The sequence below is a fragment of the Phascolarctos cinereus genome, unplaced genomic scaffold, assembly GCF_003287225.1.
Source record: "Phascolarctos cinereus isolate Bilbo 61053 unplaced genomic scaffold, phaCin_HiC Scaffold_4;HRSCAF=312, whole genome shotgun sequence".
Taxonomy (NCBI): domain Eukaryota; kingdom Metazoa; phylum Chordata; class Mammalia; order Diprotodontia; family Phascolarctidae; genus Phascolarctos; species Phascolarctos cinereus.
The window spans coordinates 708,873,526-708,894,966 of record NW_027555847.1 but is presented as its reverse complement, the minus strand read 5'-3'; the positions used below and the strand labels follow the sequence as shown (position 1 = coordinate 708,894,966).

The following is a 21,441-nucleotide window of genomic DNA, read 5'->3' as shown; positions in this document are numbered from 1 at the left end:
TGAATCAGAAGCAAAACAGACTCTTAAAGAAGGGACAAGGAAAAAAGAAAGAAAAGTATTAGAGAATAGGTTGGAGGGAAATACACAGCAATCATAACTGTGAATGTGAATGAATAAACTCACCCACAAAATGGAAGAAGATAACAGAATGGGGTAGAAACCAGAATCCAACAATATGTTGCTTATAAGAAACACACTTGAAATATAAAGATACAGAATTAAGGGGCTGGAACAGAATCTATTATGTTTTAGCTCCTGTGAAAGAACATGGAAAATAAGAGTAGTCTCACAAAGTTGAAGAAAAGAAAAGGTCCCAGACTTTCAAATAGAGAAGAAAAGAGTCTAAACTATATAGGCCAGTGACCTTGACTTCAATTCCTGGAAAAATTCTAGAACAGATCATTAAGGAGATGGTTTGCAAACATCTAGATGGGAAAGTGGTGATTTCATGACTTTAAGAACAGGCCATGATAGACTAACCTCAGTTCCTTATTTGATAGGTTTACTAAACTAGTAAATGAGGGGAATGCTATGGACGTAGTTTACCTAAATCGGTAGCAAACCTTTTGAAAAAAATGTCTCATTCTCTTCTAGTGGAGAAGATGGAGTGACATGGATTAGAAAATAATACAATCAGATGGAATCAGGACTGGTTGAGTTTCTAGACTCAAAAAGTTAATGGTTCCATGTCAGCATTGCAGAGGTCTCCAGTGGACTACTTCAGGGATCTTTGTTTGACCCTATGTTGTTTAATATTTAAATCAGAGACTTAGGTGGCAATCAAAGACCTATGGGGTATGTATGCTCATCAGATTTACGGAAGTCATAGAGCTAGGAGGAATAGGATCAAAGATTTAAAGCTGGAGAGGACCTTAGGGGCTATCAAGTCTAAAATAATAAGTGATTTGCCCGTAGTCACACGCTAATAAGTGTCTGGGGTAGTATTCAAACGCAGGTCTTTCCTAACACAGTGGATGATGGAATCAGGAAGCAAACAGATCTTGATAAGTACAGCGTTAGGCTGAATCTAATCAAATGAAATTAATTAGGGATAAATGTGATGTGCTTGGGTTCAAAAGAAGTTAACTTCAGACTATGTTGTGGGGAGGCATGGTTAGATAGCCACTGTTTTGAAAACAACAACAACAAAAACCTCGTTTTTTTTTTAATGGGCTGCAAGCTTAATATGAGTCCGCAGTGTGATATGGCAGCCACAACAGTTAATGGTATCTTGGGCTGCATTAAGAAGGTCATAGCTTCCAGGAATACAGAGGTGGTAGTCCCTGGACTGTATTTGGAATATAATTTTTAATTTTGGGCACCGTGGTTTAAGATGTACATTGATAATCTAGGGAGTGTACAGAGGAGACATAAAATTAAAGTTATTCCCTCTCCTCCTCCTCCTTTCCCCCGGCCCAACAAAGCTAAAATTTGAAGAGAAAAAGTTATCTGGAAAAAATTTTTGCCTTAAATTTCCCTGAAGATCTTATTTCCAAGATATATAAGTAATGGATTCAAGTTTATAAGACTAAGAGCCATTTCCCCATTTGTAATTGCTCAAAGTATATGAACATGCGGTTTTCAAAAGGAGAGATCCAGGCTATCAACAGTCGTATCAAAAAAATGCTCCAAGTCACTAACAGTCTGAGAAATACAAATTGTAGTCTCAGGTTTCATCTCACACCCAGATTGGCAAAAGTGACAACTGTTAGAGAGCAGCAGGAGAACAGGCATACTAATGTGCTGTTGGTGGAGCTGTGAATTACTCCAGATATTCTGGAAAGCAGTTTGGAACTATGCCTGAGAGGTCACCCTTTGACCAAGTGATAACTGCTTTTGGCCTGTGCCAACAGAGAGACCAAAGAAAGAGGAAAAAGACCTATATTGTACAAAAAATATTTCTAGCAGCTCTTTGAGGCAGCTAGGTGGCGCAGTAGATAGAGCATTGGACCAGAATTAGGAAGACCCGAGTTCAAATGTGACCTCTCATTTACTAGCTGTGTGACTTTGAGCTAGTCGCTTAACCACTGCCTCAGTTCCTGACTTGTAAAATTGGGGTAATAACAGCACCATTTACCTGTCAGCATTGTTGTGAGGATCGAATGAGATGACATCTGTGAAGTGGCAGGTGCGTAGTAGGCACTCAAAAAATGCTTGTGTCCTTCCTTCCCTTCCTTCTTCTGTGACAGCAAAAAACTGGAAACTGAGTGATTGTCTATCAATTGAGGAACTGCCAAACAAATTATGATGTATGAATGTAACGGAATGTTATGTGCAGTTAGAAATGATGAAAGGGACAGTTTCAGAAATACCTGGGAAGACTTGAATGAACTGATACAGAGTGAAGTGAGCAGAACCAGATCGATTTATACAACAGCATTGTAAAGACAGGTAATTGTGCAAGGCTTAAGACTTCTGATCAATGCAGTGAAGAGATATAATTCCAAAGGACCAATGTTGAAGCATCTTACCCAGTACTTAGCAAGGTACCTGGCATGTGATAATTATGAAATAATCGATTGTTGACTTGATTTGAGTTGACTATACCTTCTGCCAGAGAAGTGATAGACTCAAGGTTAAGATGAGACATAACATTTTTTTTTTAGATGTGGTCAGTGAAGGATTTTGGTTTTTTTTAACTGCATATTTGTTATAAATTTTCTACCTCTTGTCTGCCCCTCTCTCCCTTCCCCTCTCCCTCCCAGTTGGGAGGTGGAATTGGAAAGAAGAGGAAGTAAATGTTATTTGGAAAAAGCAAAATAATTTAAAAGTTCAAATAAAAGTTTTTAAAAAATCATTCAGTGACATTAAGAAAAATGTTTCCAGAGGCTGGTGAAGGACTTTGAGCCCTTGAGCCATGATAGGTGAGGACTGACTGAAGAACTGCAGACATTGAGCCATGAGAAAGAAGAGAGTGTCTTGAAGTAGTGGAAGGTTGATGAGTGAGAGAAGAATTAGATGGGCCTTGTCTGGCCCCAGGGGGCAGTCCCAGATTCAGTGGGTGGAAGCTGCAAAAGGCCAGTTTAGGTTGGATACCAGCAAAAGCTTCCTAACCATTAGAGCTGTCCAGAAGTAGAACTGGATTTCTTGGAGAAATGGTAGGTTCCCCCTCCATGGAGATCTTCCAACAGAGGCTGGATGATTAAGTGCCCGTGGGTTCTGTTATCTTGAGGGTTCCTTTGATGTATGGTTTGGACTCGATGGCCGCTGAGGTCTCTTCTGACTCTCCACTTCTGTGATCCTCTGGATATTGAATCATTTCCGGCTCTTCAGCTCATGATTCACCGTGATCTAGAGATCTTCCTTTTGTACCTTGTACCTACTGTGTCTGCCTTGTTCTTCTTTAAGCATTTCCCTGGCAGGTATGTTGCTAGATTTCTTTTGTAACAAGAAGATCTTCCAGTGTGTTATTTGGTATCTTCTACTTTCTCTTGTTCTTACCTTGAGGATTTACTGAGCCATTAAATTGATCTTGACTATGTTAATCTATATTATAGTACTAGAGTTTTTAGAGAGAATATTTATTTTTCTAGTAATGAATTTCTAACCTATAATTTTACTGAAGGTGAATCCTACCCTAGGTTAAAACTCTCCACTCAGGAGTGGGATTCTTTTTATCTCTGGAAGAGAAGAGCTTAAATTGGAAAGAGAATATATATAACTTGCTGGGAATGATATAATTAATACAAATAGCTAGATGTTATTTAGATGTCTATAGATTTGTTTTACACCATACAAAACAAACACTACACAAGGACTGTTTTCTAAAGCTCCAACCATCCTGTGGGTGTTTAGTAATGAGATCGACTTGTCTCAGGAAATCTCTTCCTGTTGCCTACTTACATATTTTTATCTTCTTTTAGTTTTCATTTCTTCCACTTTTACAATACGCTTGGGAGAGCCATTTAAAATCAGGTTGGATTTTTGCTTTGGAAATTACGTCGCTGTATATATATGTAGGATAAGAAACAGGGCAGGCAATATAAGAATTTTCCTTTCCAGCCTTTTAATTAAAAAAAAAAGTAATTCATGTCTCTAAAAGCAAGTAGATTTTTTCACATTAAAGTGAAGACTTAAATTCTCTTGAGGAAACTTGGAGGTGTTAAATAATTTTCTGGTGTTCCACCTTCCTTCTCCTTATTTTCCAAATACACTTAAAGATATGTGAATGCTCTTTTGACTTTCTTTGAAGAAATGAGCCCTCTAAACTGGCTTCCTCATTCCTTCAAATCTCCGCTTGCCCCTCTCCCTCTCACCTTCCAGGAAGCACTCTCTCTGGAGAGTCACTAATGAAACTTGAACGTTGTTGTAATTTGGGTATTTTGTACAGGCAGATTTTTGTCTGAGCAGAGACAGACTGCTGCTCCTCTCTGGTGGTAGCTTAAACACAGATTTGTCATTCTAGAGAATAAAGAGTTAAAAAAAGTCTGGGCTGTGAAAGGCTTTGGCAACCAGAGGGAGCTAGCAAGCCCCAGCAGTGACTCATTCTGCTTGTGTCAGTCAGAGAAGCATCAGCATCTGTCATGGATGCAGGCAGGTAGGGTTAAGCCCAGAGCATGCACAGAGTGAGTAGCAGGAAGCCTGCAGTGCAGGGGCTGTGCTGTCTGTTCCCCGGTCCTCCTCGCTCTCCAGCTCTTCAGCTATAGGAGCTCCATGCTGGATCCATGGTAACGGCTTGAGCGCACTGCACTCTGTGAGTGTGGCTTGGAGCCGTGAGCTCAATTCTGGCTACTGATGCAAGAGGGTCGGCCTCCTCAAGCAAGGAAGCTCAGCACATTTGCCAGAAGTGGAGGAAATGTAGCACTTCCCTAAGAGGGCACATGCTATAAGGAGGTAGGAATAGTACTGCAGATTCTGTTTATTCTTTTCATGTATGTAGCCACATCCCCAGTGATCAGGGGTACTGTACCTTGCTGGAGGAACTTCATTCATCTTGTTCGTTAAACTGCGGTGAATTTGGGGGGTGGTGTGTGGAGAGGAGATAAGCTGAAGATAAACAAATATTTCATAAGGTCTCCAGTTTATGCATTGGTATAATTATGAGCCAGACTGCAGTGCTGTCCCATGAAGAGTTGCAAATCCTTAAGGACCTGAGAGTAAATCCTCCTCCTTTTCTCTCTATTACAGTCACCTAGTAAGATTTAGTGCTTGCAGCTCTTTAAATCTTTTAGAAAAAGACCGGTTTTCAGTGGCAATAAAAACCTTTTCATTTGGACACGTCAGAGATAGGTTTAGATCATTCCGTATGCCTGTGACAGTCCTGGAGAGGAGGCATCACAGGGGGATGCTTATAGTTGAGTGGCTTTATAGAAATATTCTAGAAAGATTCGGAACAAGTGGCTTGCTATGGTTAGTTCAGAAGTGCCTGTGCCTTGTGGCTTTCGTGAGACCGTTACCTGGCTTAGAAGATAATTCAGTTTAACTAGAATGGAAGACGGTCTGCAGAGTGGTAGCCATGTTGGCAAAGAAGAGGTTAATCTCTTGTTGCTGTAATCCTGTTTGAGAGCAGTGGCTCCGCTGCTTGTGTGAGTGAGATTAAAGGCAGGAGCTGCAGTGCCAGGGCAAGCACACAAGGAGCAGGGACCCTTTGCTGTGAAAGAGTGTGATTGCATGAGACTGATTTTTTTCCTTTCTTGTTTTTCATCAGCTCCTCCCCCCTTCGTTCCCACCCTCAAGTCTGATGATGACACCTCTAATTTTGATGAACCAGAGAGGAATTCGCGGGCTTTACCTTTTCCGGGCCAGTTGAACCCTGGAGGTTTCTCTGGTGAAGATTTGCCTTTTGTGGGGTTTTCCTTCAGCAAAGCACTGGGGATCCTTGGCAGAGCAGAGTAAGTGGAAATTATCATTCATGGGAACTGTGTTGATATAAAAAAATCAGCTTTGAGGGACAGTGAGTCGAGTCGGGGAGTCTTATTAACTAGCATGTCATCTGCATGAACGGGGCTATTAGATTTCTCAGATCTCTCTGCATGTTTAATGTTTTTATGTAATTGTATCTAAGGGTGTCTATGTCTGTTCCCCAAATAGATATTGTGACATTGTGATTTGGTTACTCTGAGTTAGTTTCTAGACTCTGCTTTTCATAGGGGAAGAGCTAGCATAGGTCTTTTACTAGCGGTGAGTGCAGAACCCTGACAGGGGAAGTGCTGAGAGGAGTAGAGATCTCCTTTTCTGTGGGGGCTGGGGGTGGTGGCTGCCTTCGGTATGCTGAAGAACCCCAAGGGCTCAGCATCGTTAAGCCCACTTGTTACTATTAGAGATAAGATCGGGAGGGGGAGGACCATAAACTAGAGGTGTGAGTGGTCTGATCAAAGCTCCAAGGACACGAACCCCACCATTCTCTAGGTCACTGACTCAGGAAGTAAGCTTCCCCCAGTTGGCAGCCTTCTGTGGGGTCTGATAGAAACCTGCGTAAAGGAGGTCCACTGAAAGGGACATGTGAATGGTGAAAGATGATATTCACAGAAAATTGGGCCTCGCTACATTTCAGGGAAAAAACCAAGGGGAGAAAATGGAAGTATAGCTGTCATGGTATAAACCCCTTGACCTGGTGGGTCCTTAGCTGCTGCTGGAAGAGCTAAGGAGAAATGCACTAGTGCAGTGCCCAGGATTGGAGAGCCCTGACTTCCAGCATCAGACGATTGATCAGAAATGCAGCAGCTTCAGCTGCTTTGGTAGCTGAGCATAAAAATGCATTTCATTGTGATGTGTGGACGTCGTGCCTTTAGGACTACCAGTTCTCGGCAAGGATTTACATTGGTGGTGTTAGTGTTACTACACAGACTTCCTGGGTCTCTCACTTTTTGGCTATTAGAATAGCTTTGGGTAATTAGTTGTGGCTCAGTTGTGAAGTGAACACAATTTGGTCTCCTCCTGACAGTATTCATCCTCTCTTTGCTCTGTATTAAGCATGTAAGTAGCCTAGATGTTAATCAGAAGGGCTTTGGGGATTGTTTCTAAATGGCTTCTCCTTATGGGTGCTATTTTGATGGTATTGCTGAAAAGATTGTAGACTGATATAAAAATTAAGCATTCGACATGAAAATAAGGTCAATAATGATGATTGAAGTTGAAAAAAAGATGTTTTTATTATTGAATTTTTGGTTTAAAATTTATGTTGAAAAATGACGTTCTGGCTTTGCTAGCTATGTTGATTCTAGACAGTTTTCTATAAGGTTGGAATGTAGGTAGCTGTTGACTGTGTAGTAGGTCTGGATTGAAATGGACTGAGAGCTGTGTGGAAGCTCTACTAGAACAGAGGAGGAGAACAGAGGAGGAGGACAGAGCAAAGGCAAAATGGCAAGAGATGTATGGTGTGGGGGGGTGGTGAAACCTCACTGTGTAGGCTGTGAGAATTACAGGTCAGAATTTATGCTTTGAAAGGGCTATGTTTAGAATTAGGATACGGCAGGATAGGTCAGAATTAAAGAGTAGTAAGAATATTGTTTGGTCTTCTAGAACATCATGGAAGATGATACAATCAATGTAATTTGAAGGTAGATTGGCAGAATTGTGTGACATTTTAAGTGCGATAATTGACTTTAGGCAGCATGTGATTAAGTGCTTGTTTTTAGGGGAAAATGCCTGTTTTTCTTTATTAGGAGGTTTTCCAAAATCTTATTGGAACCCAACTCAAACTAAGGAATCCTTGAAGGGATCGTTGGTAGAGAAGGGTACCATACAGAAAGAAATGGATGTTGTTTTAGTGTTAGGAAAGACTTAGATACTTAAGAAATACTTGTTTTGATTTGGTGATGCTCCTTTCTTGGATGGTTTTTACTGAATATGGTAGTTGAAGGTTCATTCTTTAATCTCATGGTGGTTGGAAGTATATATAGCTTTCCTGAGCTTGGAATAATGTGCCTCTGCAGATGCCCTAGAAGAATGAATTCTATTTAGTTTCTCATTTTTGAGTATCTATAATTCCTAACTGGGAGGTGGAATTGCAGTGTTTTTTCCTTTATGTGTCTTTTAATAAGAAAAAAATACAGTTTTGTTTGGAGTGTCTGAAATAGGACAGTTTTATGACATGCAGAATCCCTTCTAATATTACACTGGAGCCTCCTTCTAGTGTGTTCTATAGGGTCCATGCCACAGGACCATCTTTTGGTAAACCATCTTCTGAGTTGTCCTTATCTGAAAGAGGTTTAGATGCATAAACCAAATAGTCAATTCCACACTATGGGAAAGAGTGTTATAGTGAGATTCTAGTCTAGTGCATTGGCTAAGTTATTTAAAAGCTAGCACACTATTTTGAAACATAGTTAAGAAATTCAGATCTGAAGAATTAGTTTAATTTTTGGAAAAGGATTTTCTGTAGGTATAGCTTTGATCACCAGCAACCCTGTCTTGTTTTTTTCGAGTTTTCCTTTCCCCCTCTCCTATTTTCAGTATGACAGGTTTTTGTTTACAAGAATTGATTACCTTTGTTGTTACTCATTTCTTCACACCACTGCGGAAATTACTCACGCTTCTGTGATGTACTGGGTAAATTGACCCCCAGATTTATTGGTAGTTAATTGCATGAAATATTCTGAGATGATACTGAATGAATAATACATTTTCAAGAAGAATTTTATCTTGCGATTGAATGATTTTAATAGTTTGTTTCACTTGTCTTGACAGGGATCAATCATAACAGTGATGCTGGAGTATATACTCAATCAAGAGTCCCTTTCTAAATAGTTGAGAGTTTATACGTTCATATTTGAATCTATCCACATTTTTTGTTTCCTCTCTTTAGTCTTTTACTTGTAAAAAGTAATAACAATAGCTGGTGTTTATATAGTGCTTTATGTACGTTGTTGTTCCTTACAATAACCCTGTAAGATAGGAGCAAATATTATATTCTCATTTTAGAGATGAGGAAACTGAGGTTCATAGAGCTTGTCAGTTAATAAGCATTTATTAAGCACTTACCAAGTGCCAGACACTGTGTTAAGTGCCGCATAAAGGTATAAAGGAAGGCAAAAGCCCAGTCCTAGCCCTCAAGAAGCTCACATTCTGTTGGGGGAGACAACATGTAGATAACTAGGTACCTACAAGGTATACACAGTGGAAATGGAAAAATAATTTCAGAGGGATGATGCTTGCTGATGGCCAAATGGTTAGTAAATGTCACACATGGGTTTTGAATCAGGTCTTCTTGACTCTAGGTGTAGCACTCTATCTGGAATAGGAAAAAGGTCCCTGAAGCTGGAATTAGAATGGATATCAAGTGATGGGGAGGTATTTCACAAGATCAGAAATGTTTCCGTTTTGGGTAGCACATGGAGCAGACCCTAGAAATGAGACCTTGAGCCATGTCTTGAAGGACACCAAGGATTCCTAGGGGCTGAGGTGAGGAGGGAGGGCATTCTAGTTATGGGAGATAACCTGTGCAAAGGCATTGAGGAGAGAATCTGTCATGGGGGAAGCAGCCAGAAGAAGGCTGCTGTGTGTGTCTGGACTGAAGGAAGCACGAAATGACTATCGAAGAGTTAGTTTAGAAAGGTCGTTTGGGGCCGGGTTGTAAAGGGGTTTGTATGCCAAATAGAGGCATTTGTATTTTATTCTAGCCGTAATTGGGAGCTACTAGAGTTTATCGAATAGGGACATGGCATGGTCAGTCCTGTGTTTTAGGGAAATCACTTTGACAGCTGTGTGGCAGATGGGTTGCAGAGGGGAGAGGCTTCAGGCAGGGAGACAAATTAGGAGGCCATTGAGTAGCCCAGGCAAAAGGTTATGAGAGCCTGAATGAGGGTGGTGGCCAGGTGGGCAGACACCAGGGGATGGGTGTGAGAAGTGTCATGAAGGTAGAATTGATAGAATTCAGCCACTTAATGCATATGTGGGTTGAGGAAGAGTGAATTGAAGATGATGCTGAGATTGCAAAACTGGATGACTGGAGGGTGGTCGTTCACTTGACAGAATTAGGGAAATCTGGAGAGGGAGTAGAATTGGAGAGAAAGACAATGAGCTCTCTTTTGGAGATGCTGAGCTTGAGGAGCTTATAGGACATTCATTTTGAAATTTCCAATAAGCATGGGTGATGGGACTGTAACTCAGGAGATAGACTAGGACTGGATGTATAGCTCTGGGAATCATTGCCTACACATGATACGTAACTGGTAGCTGGTGAGAGTTTGTGGCTCCGCATTTTATCAGTCATTAACATTTTATTTCTGTTTAGGTTTTTATGTCAAGCTTAATAGCTTGCATTTATATGGTGCTATAAGAAAGTATTGTCACAGAAGCCAGAGAAGAGAGATTATACAAAAGGGAGCCAGTGGTTAACAGTGTCAGATGCTTCAGAGAGATCAAGAAGGACAAGGATTAAGAAAAAGCCATTAGATTTGGCAATTAAGAGATAGTAACTCCAGGAGGCAGCTAGGTGGCTCAGTGGATACAGCACCGGCCCTGGATTCAGGAGGACCTGAGTTCAAATCTGGCCTCAGACACATAACACTCATTAGCTGTGTGACCCTGGGCAAGTCTCTTAACCCCATTGCCCAACCAAAAAAAAAAAAAAAGAGATAGTAACTGGTGAGAGTAGTTTGAGTTGAATGATTAAGTCATTGGGAGATTGAGAAGTAAAGTAACTTGGCCCAAAGTCATGCAGCTAGTTAGCAGCACGTCTGGAACTTGGCACAGAGTTCCCCAGTCCCTAGCTATCTAATTCAGCATTCTTTCCACATGTCAACAAAATACATTTTCCTATCATCCTACCTAAATGAGAAAAAGATGGACCTGAGATTATCACCTAACTTAAGGACAGGCTAAAACAGATCTTAACTTACTGCGTGTGTTCACCATAAAGCACTTCCAAGGAAATCAGCTTCTTTTATATTTTAGTCTAACTTATGTACACTATGGAAGTAATTCCCTAAAGAGAATTTTCAGGTGTTAGGAACCTTGGAAGAGGAATTGAAGATTTAGGTGTTTTACAGAATTACCATCTTTGGTAAGAGATTCCTCTAATTCTGGAGTTCATGAGAGCAGAAAGTTCTCTTAATCTTCCCTGCTCCTTTTGCCTCAGACCTGCTTGGTTCAGGTTCTGGTAGAACTGAATGTTTAAATGTTGGTGCCAAGGAATCCTCCTTTACCTAGGACTGATGACAAGTGTGGTTGTTTACTGATGACTGAGCTTTTTACATAGCTTTTCACTCTTTTACCGAGAAGTTTCCCTCATAGTCCTGTGAAGTAGACAGTGCAAGTATTAGGATCAAAGGATCTGGGGTCAGAAGAGACTTTGGAGATCACCCAGGCCAATCCCCTCGTTTTTCAGTGAAGAAACAGAACCCTAGTGCTTAAGTTACTTGCTTGGTGTCCTGTAGGCTGTAAGTAGCAGAGCCAGGATTGGAACACAGATCTTTTTATTCCAAAATGAAAATGGAGAATCCTCAAGTCTTCTGAAGCTGATCCATCACCACTGAGACAGTAAGTGGGACAGCGGGCACTGGAGTAGATGAGACTTGATTCTTCTCTTCTCTGAACTTTCCAGAGCAATCTGGCTATTCCTAGTCAGATAGCAGAGCAAAACCAGTGTCAACCTTCCCAAGTTTTCAGGGAGCTGATGAGGTCTTTTGTGCTCATCTTGGAGATCCATGCCCTGAAGGAGTTTATAGCCTAGGACTGGAACATCAAGTGTACTCACAGAAAAACATAAACATAACCCTAATAATAATGAGGATGAGGATGAGGATAACAGTACACATTCATACCGAGCTTTCAGGTTTCCAAAGCCCTTTACCAACATTCTCTCACTGGATTGTCACCTAAACCCTAGGAAGTCTGTTCTCTAGGTATTAGACAGATGATGAAACTGAGTCATAGAGAGACTTCATTAGGGTCACATAGGAATTGTCCTAAGCAGGATTTGAACCCAAGTTCTACTTTCCTCCAAGTAATATAATACCAGTTAGAATGTGGTATAGAAGAGGACTATGAGTGCTCAGCACATTCCCAAGAGTAAGGGGGTTATCAGAGTGAAGAAGAGTTCATCCTGACAGACTTCCTGGAGGACATGAATGGTGGCCTGGGTCTAGGAGACAATAAGCTCAGATTAATGTAGTGGAGAAAGGTGAAGGCTTTAAATGGGGAGAAAAAGTAGACCCAGAAGTGGGATAGGAAATGTTAAGTTGTGTGGGAGAACCTCAAGCACATTTTCTTGACATCAGTGGAGGAACCATGATGGGAAATGGTGAGGAAAAAAAAAAAGCTAGAGTGGAATGAGGACAAGAGTTGATGGAGGGCCTGAACTCTTTATGAAGACTTGGCTTTTTATACTAGACAGGTGGAAACCTTAGATCTTTATTTTCCTCAGTTCTTTTCTACCCCCCATCCCCACCCCTCATTTCTCAGCCAGGGGCCCTTCTTCTTGTCTTTATCTACTTTTTCCTTAAGGCTTCTCCTGCTTGCACGGTGGCAGCTCTCATCTCTTTGCTGATGACTCTGATCTGTCTCTTTTCAAATCTCTTTTTGTATTTTTAGCTGCCTCTCAGTCATCTATGACTGGGACATGGTGCTATTTTTTTCAGACTTCAATGGTAGAACTAAGCTTTCCCATTGATGACCTACTTCCCTTTCACTCTTATTTTGAAGTCTTGGGGGAAATCTTGTTTTCCTTTTTTGCCATAACTAAACAGCACAGAGTATATACTCCATTCTTCCTCTTTGTTGGTAAGTATCTTATTTTAGTGGTTACTACAGAGTCAGGATCAGCAAGTACTAATCCCCTACTATGTGTCGTGCGCAGTACTGTGTTGGGTCTCAAGTCAGGGAGAAAACATGCAAACAATTATGTAGAATAAGCTATTTACAGAATAAATTGGAGATAATCAAGAGAGGGAAGGTACTTGCATTAAAGGGGATCGGGAATAGCTTCTTGCATGCAGAAGGTGAGATTTTATCTGGAACTTGAAGCCAGGAGGCAGAGACAAGGAGCACGAATATTCCAGGGATAGGGGACCACCGGTGCCAGTGCCCAGAGCTGGGAGACAGGATTTTGTTTGAGGAAGAGCAACAGGGCCAATGTGATTGGATTGAATTTTATATGGTAAGGTGGAAGGTGGATGAAGACTGGCCAGCCAAACAGGATTTTATATTTGGTCCTGGAGACAATGGGGAGGGGGCACATAGTTAGATCAATGCTTTATTAAGATCTATTTGATAGCTTAGTGGAAGGCAAATTGGTATTGGAGAATCTCGAGGCAGGGAGACCAACCAGTAGGCTATGACAGTAGTGCAAGTGTGAGGTGATGAGGTGGTGCTAGTGCCACAGGAGAGTAGGGCACATTGGAGAGATATCATGAAGGGGAGAAATGACAGAACTTGGCGACTGATGGGATTTAGGAGGTGAGAGTGCTGGTGGCAACGATGGCATTGAAGTTTTGAGCCTGGGCCTCTTGGGAGGATGGTGGTACCCTTGACTTTAATAGGGAAATGCCTGAGGAAAACATAAAGAATTCAGTTTTGGACGTGTTGAGCTTAAGATGGACACCCAGCTGGAGATGTGAGCATAGGGCAGGATAAGGACATTTAGAGATGATAATTGAATCCATGGGAGCTGATAAGGTCATCAAGTGAAATAGTATAAAGGGAGAAGAGAAGAGGGCTCAGGACAGAGCTTTGGGAGATCCCTGCTGTTAGTGAGCCCAGCCTGGATGAAGATCCAGCAAAGGAGACTTAGAAGCCGCCCCGACAATTAAGAGGAAAGCCAGGAGAGAGGGGTGTCATGGGAACCTAGAGAGAAGAGAGTATCAAGGAGAGGGGAAATGATTGATAGTGTCAAAGGCTGCAGAGAGGTCAAGAAGGATGAGGATTGAGAAAGGACCATCAGATGTGGCACAGACTGTAGTTTATGTTTTTATTGTTTGATTTACTATTTGAAAGTGTTCTTAGGTGACTTTTATCTGCTCACCTTTCCAATCACCCAATCAGTCAATCAGGTGTTTATTACTATGTAGGGAATACTGGCCGTGTAGTGCAAAAAATGAAGCGATCCTTGCCTTTGCAGAGCTTACATTCTTTTGGGGCAGACAACAATTGCCTGGAAAATATGCTCTGTAAATGCTCATGGTACTCACCAGTTACCTTGACTGATTACCCATTATTTCTTGGACAAAAGATTTAACACATGGCCTCTATATAGTTTTTTGCCTTCTTTTTCTCATTCGTTCCCTTCAAAAAAAACCAAAAGAAAGCAAAAACCCCCAAAATCTCCAATTAAGCACATCTTACTTCTACCTTTTACTTCTTTATCCATTCAGTATTTTGTACTGCCTCATTTCTGGATTAACCATTTCATTCCTCCCAAAGATACCCTAAAGAAATAAAATCTAGATCTTTCCTGTCTTGCAGGAAGACGTTAAAGGCTCTCTCAAAGCCAATCAGTCAACAAGCTTTGATGAAGTTCCTTTATACCCTTTGTGCCAGGTGTTAGGGATAAAAATGCAAAAGGAAGGCAGACTCAGCCCTCAGGGAGCTTCTCTTTTACTGAATTTATTATCTGAAATCCGTGATGGTAAGGTGACAAAGGACTACCTCATGTGTCCTGGCAAACTGACATGAACTTATCCATCTACTGATAGATAGACTCAATCAGGTATGCGTCAGATTGAAGCATGAGTGGAGTGTTGTCAGGAAAAGTGAAGAATTTGAAATCTGAGTTTCAAGTTGGAATAAAGAGGAGAATATACTTGTAGGTGGTAGCAAATGCTTTCAGATCAGTGAGGGCAGTCAACAAATCACTGGAAAGTAGATCATGTAATACTCGTATCAATTCAAGTTAACTAATTCAGAAATGGTGGTGGTTTGTTTTTGTTAGCAGCATTCTTATGGAATTCAGAAGGAGCCAGGCAATGCCATCAACATATGTTGCTATTCCTATGGTAGCTGCTTCCTAAAATTAATGCTAAAGGGACTGTCATAATAATTCTTGTGTGCTGGTGACTGTTCAAGGCTTTCAAGGCAGATGTTGGCCAGCCCATCCGATTGGGCTTGTGAACCAATACTAATTTGCACGGCTGCCTTAGATTCCTTAAGAAGACCAGAATTGACAAATAGTACTATGTGTTCCTGCATTTCAGGCCGGGTTGGCATCTTTCCTTCCCTCCCCTAAGTGTATTTTCATCCCTTCCTTATGTTTTACTTGTCTCTTTTCTGTTCTTTTGGAATACAGATTTTAAACGAATGGACCGAGACTGGAATTTATTCTTTGGACAGTTGCTGCTATGTACCCGCTTTAACTAGTCTTTGATTGATATTAAGAGTTTACCAACCATTAGGTGCTGTACATAAAGCATTCTTCTCAGAGTGAACAGGTTTTAATTAATTTTACTGACATTATAACAGCATCTGGCTTCTTTAGGGAGTCAAGTTCTTTCTGCTTTTCCCCCTTGGCATTCTGTTGCCTGTACCATACAGACATATCTTATTGTCTTCTATTCATGCTATTTCGGTGCAGAATGTACTGCTCCATTTGAGGAAGTAGGTAGATTCACAACGTCTCCATTCCATTTTTTGTTCTGAAGGGAGGTAGCTCAACAGAATCAGAAGAAGCAACTTCCATAATGATCTAGTCTTTTCAGGTAGAAAGCTTGTTCCAACTTCCCATGTATGGAAGAGAATAGGAACAGATTATAGGAAGGGGGAGTTTCCGAGTCCTCAGTGGAGCGGGGTTCAGAAGTTATATGCACCTTCCTATAGCTTATCAGACCCTGACTGTGGGAAGTCAGGATGTGTTGATTGACATCTTAATAGTGATGTGACCCTTATGATGATACTCCTTATTTCTTGGTAGTAAGCAAGCTCCGTATGCCAGGGTGGGCTCCCCTCAGTTCCACATTTGGACTCTTCAATACCACGTCCTCTAGGTCAAGGTCGTCGCAGGCACAAAAAGTGCTTGGCACGTTACCGTGTGCACACAAAATTTAACTGGCAGTCTTGGTCGTTGGTAAGATGCAGAGGGGGAATTATATGAGTAGCTAAACTCTGATTAATGTGTATCTTTTTTGAATAAATGATTTGGACCAAATATTAATCATTCTAGAATGAAGTGACAATGCAAATGTAGACTGCTATAATGCTTTTCAGATTAAAGTCAGATACTCCCTCAAACCTTTTAGGAAGGCAGAACTTGGTATTTCAAAATACCTGTGATGGACATTGTTTATTTTTAAATGGGCTTTTAGAGCTGGTTCATAAATCCCAGAATGTTATATCTAAAAAGCCAACGTATTTTTGGAAACAGAATGCTGATGAGTTTTTTGCACCATATTACAGATTGCAGTTGCATGTATTTTTAGAGTCTGTGGGATACAATTAAGGTAGAGCCTTTGGCATATTTAATTTTCATTCCCTGGTTTTATTCTTAAATAGCCGTTCTTGGTCTCCTTAGTGCTTCCAACTATGGTATTATTTTGAAAGTTTTTTCTCAGCCATGGGGCTCTCTCCCTATGGGAATAAACCACTGCCTTGATTGAGGTAATTTTCTTAAGCAGTATTAGACTAGTGATTAGAGTGAATAGTGTGTGTGTGTGTGTGTGTGTGTGTGTGTGTGTGTGTGTGTACACGTATATACACACACACACACTTTTAAGATTAAAATACAAATTGCACTCTCTGATATGAAGCACTTTCTTAAATGGTTTATTAAGGAATTTTGTGAGGTAGTCATGCATTTTATTTATAGATACTTGATTGAAAAGGCTACCTTTTATCATATTTTTGACTTAATTATCAAGGTCCACCTAGAAGTATTTTTAGGTCATATATTTTACCTTTATATTGTGTGTGCTGCAACAATACTAGCCCTTCTGTTATCTATATGATACACATCACAGAAAGTATATGTGTTTATTAAGTAGAAATTTTTATTTAAGAGTAAATTTTTCTAGAAAATAGAGACTAAAAAAAAAATCAACTTGGCTTCGTGTCTGAAGAGACAGTGCTGCTGTGTGTGGGTGTCTGGCTGCATGCACAGGGCTGCTCAAAGCTCATTTCTCTCCATGGGGATAACTGGCTGCATACCAAAGATGTGGCCAGGAGGAGTAGGCAAGCAATGTGGGGGCAGGTTGCATGTTCTTTTATTAGCATCTTCATTGTACTTCTGAATCTCACCCAGTACTGAGCACTGACTAGGTTTTTGCTGTTGAACTCTGATCCTGGGCTGTTAACTCTTTCGCTGTCCCCTTGAGCCACATGGTACTTTAGGCAGTGGTTGTTTGTTTTTATTTTTCTATTGTTTTAGCTCAGATGTGGCAGAGCACTTCTATGGAATGGTAATCTTGAGAAGGAGCTAGATTTTCTTGACTCCATGAGATGACCTACAATGTACTGTCATGCTTTTCTGCTCATAGTTAAATTCATCCTTAAAGAATTATCTTGGCAGGGATGACTTTGCTTTTTTCTTATTTTAATTTAACTTTTTTCAAAGAACATAAATCTATTTTCTCTCCCTCTTGCCTCTTCCTCCCCACCCCCACCTCATTGAAAAATAAAGAGACAAAATCCTTATGACAAATATGCATAGTTAAGCAAAACAAATTCCGCCATTGGCTGTGTCAAAAAAGCGTGTCTTAATCCCCAGCCTGAGTCCATCAGCTCTCTGCCAGGAGGTGGGTAGCGTGGAGGGTATGCTAGTGAACGTTTAACGTTTTACAAAAATAGCATGCTTACGTTTTTAATTTTAGTCTGCATTATTGCCATTTTCTTTATCACCTTCTGAAGTCTGATCACCGATTTCTGAGGTGTAAATGCTCCCACCGACCATTTAACAACTGACTCTTGGGAGCTGATTCAAACTGGTTCCCACCCAGGTCGGGCAGTCTGCTTCGTGGTCAGACCTCTGGAGTCGCGGGGGCTTGTTGTGTTGATCCAAATTCTTAAGTTTTTCCAAGTTACTTGTCTTTATAGTGTCGTTGTGTCAGTCATTCTTCTGATCCTGCTCCCATTGCTGGGCATCAGTTCATTCAGTTTTTCCTGGGTTTCTTTGAAACCGTCCCCTTAGAAAAGCACAATTCCATGCCATTCCATTCCACCAGACATTTTAATTTGTTCTGCTTTCCCCAGCTGATGAGCACTGGGAGCGACTTTCTTTTGTTTGCAGTTACTGGAGAGTGCCTTTTGCAAGGCTCCTCCTTTACCAAGTAGACATTTGCCCAACTAGGCCCTTGGATTGGAATTTCTTAGGGGCTTGTCCCTGAGGTCCCACCGTGTTTCCTTCAGCAGCCATTTGCTGTGTCAGTAAGAATGGATCTAAAATTGCACTTCTCCTTGTTTTATGTTCCATCTTTTGAAGAATGAAATGATCATGAAGGTAAGTCAAGAATTTGTCAGCAACTCTGCTCTTATCATGTAAGAGCTCTGTTTACCTAATATCCAGTCAGTCACTAAGCATTTATTAAATGCCTGCTATAATACCAGGCACTGTGCTAAGGGCTGAGATACAAAGAAGGACAAAAGACAGCCCTTGCCCTCAAGAAGCTCACACTCTAATGGGGTAGATAACATGGAAGCAACTTTGTAGGTACAAGCTATAGACAGGATGAATTGGAGATAATCAACAGAGAAGGCACTAGCATTCAGGGGGATCATGAAAAGCTTCCTCTAGTGGGTGGGGCTTAGTTGGATCTTGAAGCCAGGGAAGCCTGGGGGTAGAGATGAGGAGGAAGAGAATCACAGGCATAGGGGACAGACAGCGCAAATGACCAGAAATGGGAGAGCTGTATAATTGACACTTCCTATCACTACCATGTCATGCTGGGTTTGTTTCGCAAACTCTTCATCCATTGTTTCCTTTTGGTTGAATGGTCTGTAGTATGCACCTATCCCATCGTGTCTTGGTGATGTCTCTGAGGTTCTTCTACTAACATCTCCAGCGTACCCTGTTTATTACCCATGCTTCATATATTTGTGTTCTGTTCCTCTGACTGAGCCTCCTTTCCAGTGAAGGCATGCCTTTTAATTTAGAAGAGTTGGGGTTTTTTTTAACCACTCTATCACGTGTACCTTGAACTTCTCCCTTTCACCAAATGTAGACTAATCATGAAAGCTTTTGTTATCTTACCCTTAAGTAAATCAGCCCCAACCACTACCCCCATCAGGATTTTTGCTTTGTATAATTTAACTTGTATTGCTAATTGATAATAGAAACCAAGTTAATAATTCTGTGTGATAGTTGTACAATCAAACTGTATTGTGGAATAGGGGCAAAGATAGAGGAATATAAGTTGTTTCTTGGTCTATGACTTGAATTCAAAGTGATATTAGAATAAAGGAAATATGAGCAATAGCTTTGATGCCCAGTTGTACAGTTAATGAAAATTGTGGAGAAACAAGATAAGGAATTTTTCAGAAAATCGTGAGGGACAGGGAAAAATTATTCATCCAGAGTGTAGTAGCAAGAATGCTTTGTTTTGGGCCACAGGACTTGAACTCGGTTCTTGGCTTTGACACTAACTAGCTGTGTGACCCTGAGAAAATGAATGAATTTTAGAACTTCATTTTGGAAGTCCTGTACTGCTAACTTCATGAGAATATTGGGATGAAAGTACTTTATAAGCTTTAATGTGAATTATCATTGTCAATACCTTTGTGATCTTGGACAAGTCACTTCATCTGTTAGACCTTTCCTCATGTATAAAACAAGGTTGTTAGACTAGATGACCTCCAAGGTTCTTTCCAAGGCTAAATTTTATGATCATCTATGCTTGAACAGAAATTCATTATGGGCTCTCTTTGAACATCTAATAGAATTTAAAATTTTGGTTGCCATGATCTGTTTTTGTATACTTCTTTTCTAAATTAATGCAGCTTCATATACACTGCGTTGCAGGTGTCTTATTGTATGTTGTTTTTTTTTTAAATTATTGACCACTAGCCTAACAACATAAGCTAGTATGGGCAAATTGCCTTGAAATTTCACAGGATACTGCAGCTAAATTAAAAATTGGGTTTCCCTGTCAAAGTCAGTAATCAGCCGGTATTTATTATGCTCCTTTTCTATGCCAGGTGAACTGTGGTAGGCTCTAAGGGTACAGAGTCGAAAATGAAACAGACTGCATTTAAGGAGTTGATACTTAATGGGGAGACAGTGGGTATATGTAAGTGTAGAAATGTAGATAGAGTGTAAACAAAATAAGTACGTAGTAGTTTTGAAAGGGAGGACACCAGCAGCAGAGTGGGGAAAGTAGCAAGAAAGACTTTTTTTTAGAAAGGAGCACTGTGGTAAGTCTTGGCAGAAACCCAGGATTCCAGGAGTCAGAGGTGGGGCAGGAGAATATATTCCAGGCTTGACAAAGCCATCATGCAAGGCACAGAAATGGGAGATGTCGGCCAGTCTGGCTGGAATGGAGTGTGGCGGAGATGATAATAATGTGCAAGAAGACTGGAATTGTGGTAAGGGGCTGGGTTGGGAAGAGCTTTAAATGCCAAACTGAAGAGTTGTTTTTGATTCTGGAGGGAAGAGGGAGCCATGGATGTTATTGAGTAGGGGAGTAACATAGTCAGATTTGTGCTTTAGGAAAATCCCTTTGCCAGCTGAGTAGAAGATGGATTAAAGTGAGGAGAGGCTCGAAACAGGGAATGATTTGCAATAATCGAGGTGAGAGGTGATGAGGTCCTAAACCATGTGATTGTTATACATGGAGAGATAATATGGCAATAGAAATGATAAGATATGGCAACTGATTAAATACATGTGAGGTAAGGGTGAGAATTGGAGGATGACAGTGCTTGTGAATCAGAGTGATTGGGAGGGCAGTGTTTTCTTCAGTAGCGATAAGGAAGTTTCAGATTGGGGTGAATTTTGGGGGAAAGATAATGAGTTCTGTTTTGTACATTTTGAGTTTGAAATGTCTATAGGGCATCCAGTTTGAAATGTCATTACACCATTGGTGATGTGTGACTAGAACTCAGGAGGAAGACTAGGGGTGTGTGTGTGTGTGTGTGTGTGTGTGTGTGTGTGTGTGTGTATGTCTGGAAGTCATTGGTATAGAGATGATAATTCAACTTATGGGAGGTTACTACTTGAGAAATTAGAGAGAGAAAAGAGGAGAGGGCCTTTTGGTACAACCACAGTTATTGGCCATAATATGGCTGAAGAGCCAACCAAAGGTACTGAGCAGAAGTTGGTCAGGCTGATAAGAGAACCAGGAGAGGATAGTGTCATGGAAAGCCATGGCAGGAGAGAGTATCTGGGAGGGAACAAGTGATCAGCAATGTTAGATGTTGCAGAGAACAGGGATTTGGATTAAGAAGAGGTCATTAGACTTCACAGTTAAGAGATTATTTTGGAGAGAAGCAGTTTCATTTGAGAAACTATGTTGGAAGTCAAGATTGCTGAGGATTTAGACGAGTGAGAGGAGAGGAAGTGGAGGCATTTAGTATAGATGGTTATTTCAGGGAATTTGGTTGAGAAAAAAGATGATTCCTAAAGGGGATCATAAGATTTAGTGG

The 21,441-nt window shown here is 40.8% G+C and overlaps 1 protein-coding gene across 1 annotated transcript in view; it reads left to right on the top strand.

Annotated features, from left to right (window-relative positions):
- The window catches only part of CIT (citron rho-interacting serine/threonine kinase), a 162,675-nt gene that overhangs the window by 47,975 nt on the left and 93,259 nt on the right, over positions 1–21,441 (top strand). The window contains 1 exon segment of the mRNA XM_021007994.2: positions 5,648–5,831. Within this exon segment, the coding sequence (XP_020863653.1) occupies positions 5,648–5,831 (184 nt within the window).